This window comes from Aricia agestis, chromosome 7, assembly GCF_905147365.1.
Source record: "Aricia agestis chromosome 7, ilAriAges1.1, whole genome shotgun sequence".
NCBI classification, from domain to species: domain Eukaryota; kingdom Metazoa; phylum Arthropoda; class Insecta; order Lepidoptera; family Lycaenidae; genus Aricia; species Aricia agestis.
Window position 1 is genome coordinate 15,649,011 of NC_056412.1, and position 12,462 is coordinate 15,661,472.

The window sequence follows — 12,462 nt, forward strand, 5'->3', positions numbered from 1 at the left end:
TAGAGGTTGGTCACAGAACATAATATGGCGCGGATAAAATTTGTTATGAAAATAAAAATTTTGTGGCTAAATTCTCAGTTATAAAATTTTTGAACAATTTTTAGTGAGTTCATGGAATTATTTACTGTCGTATTCTATACCCGAATTACTGTTTTATATAACTTTTGATGTTGATTATACAAACTATAATATCTTGTAAGGTATAAGGTAAAATAGATAAATATAGGAATGGAATAGATGTTTGTAAATTAAACTCTGGAACCCAGAAATTTTCAATGACCTTTTTACGACTTGGAATTACTAAACAATTTGAATTTCTTTTTAACAATACGGTAACAAGGTCTTGTTTAACAATGACATTTGATTAATTTAACATAATCCCCACGTTCCATTTAGCATTAAAAACGATCAAAACACTCAAAATAGGAGTCATTTTGAGAATTTTGATCGTTTTAATTGATTGTTGCAAATGGAACGCGTCGAATATGACATACATTCAGGGACAATCACTTGCTGTCATAATATCTGCGTTAAAAATCATGAGATAGAGAAATAATCATAGTTACTGTTTTTTTTTATGAAATGAAGACATGAGTGGATGAGGCGGGTAACAATTAGAAAATTTACGTTTTTTTTCCATAAATGGAGGCTTTAGGATCGGGAAATGATTTTAAATCAAAAAAATTTAGATTTTATGTATAGTATAATATATATGCCAGATGATGAAGTAGGCAAGTTAAAAGGTTTATTCGAATTATTAAGAAAAAATTAGTAGTTTGAACTCTTATGTAGTATGTTAGGTACCCGGTCATCCACTCATGTCTTCAAATATGAGATTGTTTTGTACTTTTTTAAATATTACCTACTTTTATATATTTGTAATTTTTATATAATATCTGTTAATGAAATCTAGATTCATTATAAAATATATTTTTGTAGTCGTTTTGATTGTATTTAAGCCTAAAGGTTGAGTCTGAATAATTAAAAATTGGGCTGCATAATGCATATTACTTTACACATCATGTTATAACTTAACACATCATGTTATAACTTATCATTTTAACTTGTTCAACTATGGTGCAATAATTACTTCAAAATTATTTATTTAGAATTATTATGATTTTATATCTAGACTAATTATTTGTATTGCATGTCAACGATTTCTAAATAATCCTTACCCTGCCTTTAACACTTAATTAAGTGTTAAAGGCAGGGTAAGGGGGTTTTAGTGAATCTCATCAATAAGGGTGAGGGGAGGTCAAAGTATCGTTTCGTAATTAATAGACCACCCCTAAGCCATGACTCATAATTTAAAAAAAAACGAGCAGTGGTGTTGCTATAATTTTTGGGGCAGCCAGACTTAAGCTACTGCACTATTCATACTAGTATCAGAGAAGTTGATTCATAGGCAGATGGCGGACCATGCTGCGGCGGCTGGATATTTTTGTCAAATCCGTACTAATATTATAAATGCGAAAGTGTGTCTGTCTGTCTGTCTATCCGTCTGTCTGTTTGTTACCTCTTCACGCTCAAACCGCTGAACCGATTTTGCTGAAATTTGGCATGGAGATACTTTGAGTCTCGGGAAAGGACATAGGATACTTTTTATCCCCGAATGTACAGTTCCCGCGCAATAAACGAATTTTGGCGCAATGGAGTTGCGGGCATCATGTAGTATTTTATATTTTTGTCATTTGGGGCCTCGTTTAAATTCAGCTACATTAATCAATAAATCAATTCTACTATTCAATACAACATTAATGTAGTTTCGATCCTAGTTCGAACTGGGATCCAATGTTGTGTTTCCCATCAAACAACAAATTGGTATTTTCCTGAAAATGAGTGTCGTTGGTTTAATTCACTATCATTCATGTTACATTATAATTGGTATAAAGCACAGATAAAAGTCACATAATAATATTATGTGTTGCTACATGACGAGCTGGCTTATGGTATTGCCCAGTGAATAGAAATTTAAGCTTCATTGTTCTAACTATAACCCAAATGTATAAAAGTAATAAATGTAAAACTATAACCCAATCCTCGAGATGAGTCACAAAACTTTATTTTATTAAATTTCGAAATTGATTTGAAATTTTGTTCAGCAAACATAATATTATAATAGATATGTGTATTCATGTATGTTTATTGTATATGTGTAGCCACGGTATAACCAATAAATGTCTAAATTGAAAGGAATTTCTATGTGTTTAATAAAAATTTAAAAAGGAATTTTCTATTGTTCTGTTTTGTATAACCTGGTCACTGAACACGTTGATATTAGGGCATTGGCCTAATTCATCTTGTCTCTTTTATTTACTTACATGCGAAAATATCTCTCGATACTATCTTACCCGTGGAAACGAGATAACTTATTAATGTTCGGATGTAAACTTGTAAATCCAAAAAAACCCTTGTGGCCTTGTGAGCGGGGCGCTTAGGGCGGCCGGCCGGTATAGGCGCCCACATCGCCCACGCCTTAGGCCGCCTCTGAAATCATATGCCCTGTAAACTAATGGGATGTCACTTAACGCGCTTGCCACTTAACCTTGCTGTTAACGGTCATTATGATCCAGCAATTAAAAGTCGCTCAGGTGCAGGTTAACCCTGCATTGTCACGACAGTTAACCACGCATCGATCGTGTCGCCACGTGTGAGATAACATCGCAATTACTGCTCGTTCTCTTTTTTTTACCCCCAACGGGACCTTTTTTCCAAAGCCATAAGAACGAAAATGCAAACTCCAAATAGCCCAGCCGATGGTTATCGCAAGCCCTAGACTAGAATACTGAACTGAAAATATCCAGTTTGTAGCATGGCATAGGTCAGTGATAGTGGACTGACAATGAAGACGTTTGTACCTTTATTAAAATACCGCGTCTAAGTCCGAGCGCTTGTCGACTTTAAAAGGAGATTTTTAATCGACATCATCCAAAGTTCTTTCGACATCTCGTCTGTCTGGATTTTTGAAGCAAGCAGTAAGTTCAATGTGCAGTTGATGCTCAGGCCTCAGCTTCTGATGTATTCTGGCAGGATTTTTATCTATTCATTAGTGCATTGGCTCGCTAGCCAATTCACTAATGAATATATAAAAATCAAATGCAAATACCAGTCGTCAGCGCTGCTCCATAGATATCCTTTAAAAAAATCTCAAAACCAGGCAAGTAGTTGTTCTTATTATTTGCTTATGTTTTTAATAAAGGTGGAAATTAACAGTTTTCTTTTCTACTCTCTAGTCTGTTGAACAAAGTCTTATAAAGGACGATGACCGAGCTCCGTCCACCTGGGTGCTGTTATGCCGCGCGAGAGTTCTCCAAGACCACTACCCTACACGGCTTCAAATATCTCAGCTCCAAGTCTTACTGTGATCGGTAAGTATTACAATACACACTTGTCGGTTAAAGTTGATGCAGCCTTTCGTACATTTCGCATCGCCTTATATTGCAGAAGTTTATGCAGCTAACTTGCGCACGTCCGATCCGAATCCGATCCAATTCTCTATAAAATTTATACGTGGGAGAGCCATGCTTCGGTACGAATGGGCCGGCTCGACCGGAGTAATACCACGTTCTCACAGAAAACCGGCGTGAAACAGCGCTTGCGCTGTGTTTCGCCGAGTGAATGAGTTTACCGGAGGCCCAATTCCCTTCCCTATCCTCCCCTATTCCCTTCCCATCCCTACCCTCCCCTATTACCTCTTAAAAGGCCGGCAACGCACCTGCAGCTCTTCTGATGCTGCGAGTGTCCATGGGCGATGGAAGTTGCTTTCCATCAGGTGACCCGTTTGCTCGTTTGCCCCCCTTATTTCATTTTAAAAAAATGACGGTCCGGAGTGAACGTAGAACTATCTCTATGAAAGCATTCACAAAATCCTCAGGATATCTTCCACTTCTTTCCGTCATCCATGAAATCAAAATCAAAATCAAAATCAAAAATATTTTTATTCGGAGTAATTTTTTTACAAAAACTTTACCTACCGAACGTCGATACTACGGTGCCTACCACCGGTTCGGGAACTAACCCGGCGAGAAGAACCGGCGTAAGAAACTCGCACGGGGCCATCTTTTACTAAAAAGATGGAAAATTACAATTTAAAACATATACAGTACAACACGGTCACATTAACCTGACGCACAACTGGAATGTATATGCAAGCTTCGTAATGACGTCATCACCATGCGTCTAGTTAATTTGACTGTGTTATATAACAATATTATCACTAAGAGCTATTTACAATAGGAATTATAAAAAATATTCTAGTAGCCTGTAAGAACCACCCTATTCCCAAGGTGTGTTGTCGTCGATGAAATCATTGATTTTATATTAAGCTTTAGTACACAAACGTTCTTTTACTACATTTTTAAATTTATTGATAGAGAGATTTTGAACGTTTTCTGGGATTCTATTGTACAGGCGTATACACTGGCCTTTAAAAGATTTGCTGACTTTGCTAAGTCTGATCACTGGTATTTCTAATTTGTTCTTATTCCTAGTGTTAAAACAATGATTGTCGCTTTTCTTTTTGAAATTATTTAAGTTCTTTCTTACATACAGTACGTTATCCAAGACATATTGAGATGCGACGGTCAGAATATTTATTTCCTTAGGATTCACACGATGACATCTTATAAATAGAACGTATGGCTCGCTTCTGCAGCACGAATATTGAATTAATGTCCGCTGCATTTCCCCATAGAAGGATTCCATATGACATAATGCTGTGGAAGTAACTAAAGTAAACAAGTCGCGCTGTTTCTACATCAGTTACTTCTCTGATTTTTTTAACAGCATATGCTGCAGAACTGAGCCTATCCGCCAGATTTGCAATATGCGGACCCCACTGTAATTTACTGTCTAAAGTTATACCTAGGAAAACAGTGGTGTCCACTAATTTCATTTTCTCATCATTTAATAATACATTGGTTTGTACTTGTCTAACATTTGGCAAACTGAACTTTAAACATTTCGTTTATTAGAATTTAATAGTAAATTATTAGCATTAAACCATTGTACTTACTATTTTTAAGACAGCACTAATTACCTCGTCGTAATTATATTGTTGTCGCTTCACATTAAAATTTAGTGAAGTGTCATCAGCAAAAAGTACTATCTCATGCTTATCTTTAACTAGATAAGGTAGGTCATTTATGTAAATGAGAAAAAGAAAGGGACCTAAAATAGATCCTTGTGGAACACCTAGCTTTATTTTACTACCATTAGACCTTTTAGAATTAACTTCAACTCTTTGCGTTCTATTTGCAAGGTAAGAACTTAACAGTTTTAGGGCTGTGTCCCTTATACCATAAGGATACAATTTTCTGATTAATGTAGCATGTTCAACGCAATCAAATGCTTTGGATAGGTCGCAGAAGATACCAAGTGCATCCTGCGACCCCTCCCAAGCTTCAAATATACTACATAGAAGACTGATGCCTGCATCTGTAGTGGACCTACCTTTAGTAAAGCCAAATTGCCAAATTGATAAATCATCATGAATCTCGGGTTCACGCGATGACGGAAAAAAGGCTTACCTTTGCGAGGTTTTTTAGGCGGGTTCTCCTCTACGGGCTAGTTCTCGAATCATACACTATAGACCTTCAAAGAGAGTACATACAATGCCAATTTTAATAAGTTTTGACTGTCTATATATTTTGATATTGTCCTAGTTGGGGCTGGCTAGTATGCTGCTGCGCTAGCGCGTGTTGCGCTGGCGTACTGTGCGCAGTGCTGTGGGCGCGTTTCCTGCAGGTACCCGCGCTGCTCACGCTGCGGGAGACTAAGTCGCCCATGGACTACATGACCATGCCGCTCGTGGGCATCTGCCCACCCACAGAGACCGTGGCGCAGCTGTTCCGTCAGCAGATGTAAGAGTTTCTTCTGGATGTTATTCTAAGGACGTTGCGTCAGCGTTGCGATGACCCAGTGCTATTATTTTTCACAAACTCTCAAATATTTCCGCTAAAGGTGATCGCACATTTATAAGCGCGCACTCGCCGTACGCGCCGCATTTTAGAATTCGTTGTATTAAATGATGTGAAACCTCGCGCTGTATTTCGTGTAGCATGCGGTGCGTTCGGCGCGTACGGCGCTGACAAAATATGTGAAATCGGCTTAAGGGGCGACTAACCCTAAAGTGTCGATTTTATAATTCATTTTTATACTTGAAAATAAGCCCTGAATTATTTCATTTTCTAAAATTAGATACTATATTATATTTCCGAGAATTCGATCTGAGCAAAACACGATATCTTAAAATTTTCTCGATAGAAAAAAATCACAAAGATGCATCTAATTCTCACGAATTTTTCATTTATTGTCATAACCGTGAATTGAACTAAGTTAATTTTTTAACACATTGTATAAAATTCTATCATTGAGAGATCGACCTAGCGGATTTGTAAAATGTTGTATATTTATCGAGTTATTGAGAAAAAACTAATTTGGCGATGAATCCGCGCCGTCCTTTTTCACCTGGCATATGAAAGACGGGCGTGAGTGTGAAGAGAGAAGGACGATGTTTGATTTTTGGGGTTAGTCGCCCTCTTAATACACCACTCAATGTTTAGGGTCATAAACGAAACGGACGGGAGTCGTCTCCCGGAGATTCTAGACCACGTGCTACGGCGGAAGTATACCACCATGGACCAGTTGAGCACGTTAGAGGAAGTGCTGCGGAAGAACAACGTTAGCCTGGCCGGCGCGTTGGAGCGCGTCATGCCACCTTGCAACAAGATAGTGAGGAACTGTCGCTGGCAGTCCGTTACTATACCGTGCGAGTCTCTGTTCGAGCAGCAGCTCACGCAGTGGGGTGTATGCTGCCTGTCTAATATATCTGCGTAAGTGCTTTATCATTGTTTTCATCAATAATTATTATCGACTGCTTAGGGATATGAGGATCACCCTCTAATCGTGATCTGCAGTAATGAATATGTGATTTTGACATAGGTGTTGTGCATAGTTTAGATAAAGACACAAAGATTCAGGCTAGACCTGAACGTAGGTCGTAGGTCGTAGGTAGGAACACCAATATACAGGGTGTAACAGAAATAAGTGATAAAACTTTAGGGTGTGTACGTGTTCCTTATTGAGAGAGACCAATTTTTTTTTTCACTTTTGTATGGGGAAACTCGTGGCGCTCGGGCCCTTGCCCATACAAAAGTGAAAAAAAATCGTCTTTCAGCGCTGCTACTTTCACAGTGAACTCTCTACAAGGAACACGTACACACCTTAAAGTATTATCACTTATTTTTGTTACACACTGTATAACAATGGCCTAATTTTCTTTTTGATTGGGTTCATATCGTAAAACATTCATAGCTCACAATGCCTCGGCACACTTATGTGGAGTTTGATTATTTTTAAGTTTAGTTTCTGGGCTATCTTTACCTATGATTCAGAAAGACCATACATAATATCGCTTAATGTTTTCATGATTAATTGTAAAAAATATGAATTTCCAGAGTAAACTTGAAGCCACCTCTCTACACGCGCCTGGCGTTCTCGCGGACGCTCAGTATCGGCCTGCAGTGTTCGCAGCCCGACATGCCAGTTCTGACGGGGTGCGAGGTGATTGTTTTTTTTAAGTAGCATTTGGGCTATTGGCCTTTTCCACTATCTATTTCTTTGTTTAATTTCATCGAAATGCATACTAAGGCCGGCCATAGACGGACCGCATGACACATCTTGCAAAATGCGGTTGCCGCACGGCGATCTGCAGTTACCAGACTAAATTCATGAGTTGCGGGCGTTAGCAGTGGCTGGGCAAGACCTAAATTTTATGTGGGGCAAGATATAATATCTGATCTGTGGGCAAGATGTATCTTGCGAGGCCTCTTAAATTAGTTTTGCGAGGCCCCCTGACGGATGACGCAAGAGGATGGATTTGTTGAGAGAATGAATTGATTGATACTCGAACTTTTATTTATAAAACTTTTTATTTATGAATATATGAGTATCTTAACTTATAAATCCTAATAAAAAACCTCGTGATCCAAGGAGTGAGAGGCCCCGTAGACCGCGAGGCCGTAGGCGGTCGCCCACACCGCCCACGCCTTACGCCGTCTCTGGGCGTCAGCTAGTATGATAATAATACTTTCGATGGCTGTATTGAGTTTATATTTCCAGCTATTCACAAAATACGAGGGCGAGGGCTGGGTGGACCTGCTGTCTACGGCGCTGACGCCGGGACACAACTACGTGGCGCAGCTGTCATTTACGTCTGTGGTCGACAGCGACCCAGACAAACTGGTCGACGAGACCTGCATCGCCTCGGAGACATACTCGAGGACTGTGTGCCTGGTAATACCCCGACGAAAAAGTGGGAGATATAAGTTTAACGTCTCTCTCTCTCTGTGTTGCGTGTGTGTAGATAGATAGATAGAAAATGCTTTATTTGTACAAAAATTAGAAACTAAATTACAATTTAAAATAATATATGATCCTGTGCAAACAGGCGGTCTTACCGCTGAAAGCGGTTTCTTCCAGACAACCTTAAATTAATATACTTGCTTAAAACAAAACAATCTAATACTTATGGCTAAAAATACTACATAAGTCTTACTCACAGAACATGGAGTGGTCTTACTATAATATATTATAATATTTATATTAAAGATATATAATAAACTATACAAACTTTATGTAAATATAATAATAAATAAAAGGAGTAGAATGCTACTCATCATGACAGTTTTAGATAAAACTCTTTTACTCGTTTTTTAAAAATATGAATTGTTGGTGATCTTTGGATGGTTTCGGGAAGAGCGTTCCATAAATGTCATGCAGCATGTAATTCACGTAAATGAATGGTCATGCTGAATTACCGTGTACGGGGTACTTAAGAGTGCGTCGTCGACAGCGACCCCGACAAGTTGGTCGATGAGACTTGCATCGCCACGGAGACGTATTCGAGGACTGCGAGCCTGGTAAGACCGATGGAGTTTGATGTGTCTCTATCTCTCTATGTATGTGTGTATCTATGTGTATGTGTGCGTCGTCGACAGCGACCCCGACAGGCAAAACCTGCATCGCTCCATAGACTTATTCAAAGACTGCGTACCTGGTAATACTTACCACCGACGAAAAGTGCAGGTTTTTGTTTTAAAACTAACACGATCAAGAGTGTTCTTAGCAATAGTTCATCTTATTAACCCCCGGTGATGAAAAATTTGGGTTTATCTTTTTATCATGTAAAATCTATGTAAAATGCTTTATAATTAGCTTTTGCTTTTAGCCACCAACAACTTATAATTATTATTATACTTACCGTTTACTAATTATTATAATATTAGAAAAAGCTAAAAATAGGGTGTCGTAACATTCTATTTTCAGTTTTTAATATTTTTTTATCTATGGTTTATCTTTTTTCAGCTTAGATGCAGAGAGAATTTCTGTGGTTGCTTGGACCCACTTCGGATAAAACACGAGAATGAGAAACTTAATCTTCCCGTGTGTTCCATGACTAAGCTCAACTGCTTGCGATCTTTCAACAACAGTGAGTATGCCCTTTACTATAATAGTACGGTCGCAGAGCGTTTAGAAACTTGTCGTTGGATCTATCGCTACTTGTCTCTTGCTCGATTATATTGCTTTTGCGTTTGATACGCCACAGCATGCCTAGGAAAATGAAATAGCAATATTATCATAGTGTTCGTATAATACACCGATATCCGATACTAAATACTAAAAAAATAAATAATTGATATGCCTTTGTTATGTTAACTTTATAAAATATCCCCCTTACCTATGCGATACGATATCATATATCGTATCGTGTGATGTATTAAATAAACTTTTATATTAATACAGGTAAATCCACGTGTCGCTGCTTGCCGTCGTGTAAGAAAGTGATATCTACGATGTCGTTGGAGTCCAGTAAAATGATCTCGACCAGCAAAACATACGACAATTTATAGTAAGCTAAACTTAATCTTTTGACAAAAAAAAAGACAGTGAAACTTGAATAATTAGGTATACGCTGCGAAAATACCTTATTATATTCAGGGGGAATGGAGATACTAGGTTGCTTAGGCTTCCTTTAATTTTTCGCCTTCGCGCCTATTTATTGTTGTGTAAAAATGTCTTTGATTTCAGTCTAAGATTGGACGAGTCGTCGAGTACAATCCTCAACATCATCGTCAGGATAAAGGGGTCCAAGATATTCGTCGTCAATCCCACAGAAACGTGGATCACTTTGTTGTGTAAGTCCGCTACATACATTACGTTTTATGGTTACGACTTACGATATCGTAAAGCACAATTATTTACACATGTAGCATAATAATCAGTGGTCGGCGTAGGTAGTGCCATTTAGGGTGAATGACCTTAATTGTATATGTTAACATGGACAGACCTCCGGGATCGCGGGATAAAATCCCGCGTTCCGAATTATCGCGAATAATCAAGTATTTACTTTACAATTAATGAAAAAAAACGAGTTTTGAGTCATAATTTCGCCGGATAAAAAAGGCCTAAATAAATGAGTCACTAAACGTTTTTCTACGTCTAATATTTCTTCAGCCATGTTTTGCTTAGTTGCCAGTATGAAAAAAAAAGATTACGCGTCAAAATCGATATCTATTATTTATTAACTAAACATAACTCTTTCTTTTTAATTATAATCCATATTTATTTAATACCGCAGGAGCAAGACGTGTGCGGGGTGCGGGGTGGCCCGCACTCCGCACACAGCAAGCAGACACTTGCGAGTAGCGCATGGCTTGTTGTTCTGTGTGTAGCATTTTTTTTGCGCGTGAGTCCAAAATATCCCCTCCACACATAACAGACGAAAAGAACAAAAAATGTTATATTTATTTGGATATAAGTAGTATATCGTAAAGCACTTTCAGGCTTGCCTGTGTTGCCTGCGAATGATCGCTTGGTTGTTTGCGTCGAATGTTTAACGGTGCCACTAAGCGAATTCATTATTGTTTATTGTTGTTTAAATATATTTTAAAAGATAGTCAATATTTGATAAACATTAAATGGATTTTTATAATTAAACAATCAAATTATTTGCAGGTAACACAGGCAAGCCTGAAAGTGATCTACGATATACTACTTATATCCAAATAAATATAATCACACTTCTGTTAATTTTTTACTTATTTGTTAATATCATATAAAACTTATAATTATGATAAATAAATAAAAAACTAACAAATTATTTCTTTATTTACGTTTGTCACAATATTTGTTGTTTAAATATCAAATTCTGAATGTATTTCCGATTATATATTATTTCAATACGAATCCCAAAATCGCGGGATTGAGAGGCATGTCCACGTTATGCCGCGATTAACGAATCCCGCGGGATGGCACTACCTACGCCGACCACTGATAATAATATAGAACTGAATTCACAGTAGGTACACCTACTCAAATCTCAAAATTTCTTTTGCTTGCCACTGTGACGAGGATTGTAAAATATAATATGGCTCATGTACTTACCTTTTTTTTTGCGCCGAGAAAATGCTTTTAAGCAACTTGCGGGGGATGGGGGTCCTATCCGCAAGTATGTGGGTCTCTGCTTCGTCCGAAGTGGTGGACGCAGCCCCTACCCACTAAAAACTCGGCGGTACTCCTCTATGCGCCTTGGGCGGGCCGCGGGATCGCGTGAGCCTACACCACGACTCAGCCGCGCGCCGGCGAGCGCCGCTGCTGCGCAGGCTCTGCTCTGTTGGGGCTTTTTGCCCCGCCTCATGTACTTACCTACTATTATAATATTAAGTTGAAATGAAACTATTTTTATTATTTAATTATTATTTTTCAGCGTCCCTGGGCGGAGTTTTCAACATGTTTCTCGGTGTGGGACTGTTCAGTGCTTTAGAGGTGTTGTTCCTCATTTTCGTGAGGTGTCCCATAGCGATCAGAAAATCCAGCGAAGTCACTCTGCACCGCGACCGCGATGCAGTCAGCTAGTATAATGAATTTCGTTGTACTGAAACATTTATCTCAATAAAGTTTGCTATAAAATTGCATGTTTATTTGGTAATTTCAAACGTTCTTGGAGATAAGGGATGATTTATTATTATTATTATTACAAAGTCCCTCTCCTAGTGCTGTCCTACTGTAATAACCACAGAAATAAATCAAGATAGAACGGCGACGCGCGTGCGTTGCTATGGAATCGCTCGGGTCAATTTCTGCTTTTAACTAAAAAGTTAGAACAAATAACTTACCCATGGAAAGAAATAATTCTTTTTGACCGATTCACTTTCGTACTTCTATTTTTACAATTAGACACTGCACAATGAGGCATTTTTGCACAACCGCTTCGGTGTAATCAAGTCGAGATGTGCGCGCTGACTGAATGAACGTTCAACGAATTTTGTAGTATGTAACTGCAAGATTAAAACACGCGTACCCCACCCACTTAGCCGTTCTATCTTGATTTATTTCTGTGATAATAACTGAATAATGGAAAACATTTTGCCACATGCTAGGATAAAATATTTAAAAGGA

The 12,462-nt window shown here is 38.2% G+C and overlaps 1 protein-coding gene across 1 annotated transcript; it reads left to right on the top strand.

Moving 5' to 3' along the window:
• Positions 1–3,237: 3,237 nt before the first annotated feature.
• On the top strand, positions 3,238–11,967 carry LOC121728764 (sodium channel protein Nach-like). Its single transcript, XM_042117015.1, has 9 exons — positions 3,238–3,371; positions 5,667–5,864; positions 6,567–6,836; positions 7,461–7,566; positions 8,125–8,298; positions 9,370–9,493; positions 9,808–9,913; positions 10,093–10,199; positions 11,771–11,967. The coding sequence occupies exons 1-9, from the start codon at positions 3,265–3,267 to the stop codon at positions 11,917–11,919; spliced, it is 1,341 nt and encodes a 446-aa protein (XP_041972949.1). The 5' UTR covers positions 3,238–3,264; the 3' UTR covers positions 11,920–11,967.
• Positions 11,968–12,462: the final 495 nt, after the last annotated feature.

What these genes read in the sequence shown, in the direction of transcription:
- LOC121728764 (XM_042117015.1), top strand. Translation starts at nt 3,265, where the DNA reads ATGACCGAGCTCCGTCCACCTGGGTGCTGTTATGCCGCGCGAGAGTTC. An exon ending in CAGCTGTTCCGTCAGCAGAT is followed by an intron (nt 5,865 to 6,566) that starts GTAAGAGTTTCT and finishes CTCAATGTTTAG; the next exon opens with GGTCATAAACGAAACGGACG. An exon ending in ACTCGAGGACTGTGTGCCTG is followed by an intron (nt 8,299 to 9,369) that starts GTAATACCCCGA and finishes ATCTTTTTTCAG; the next exon opens with CTTAGATGCAGAGAGAATTT.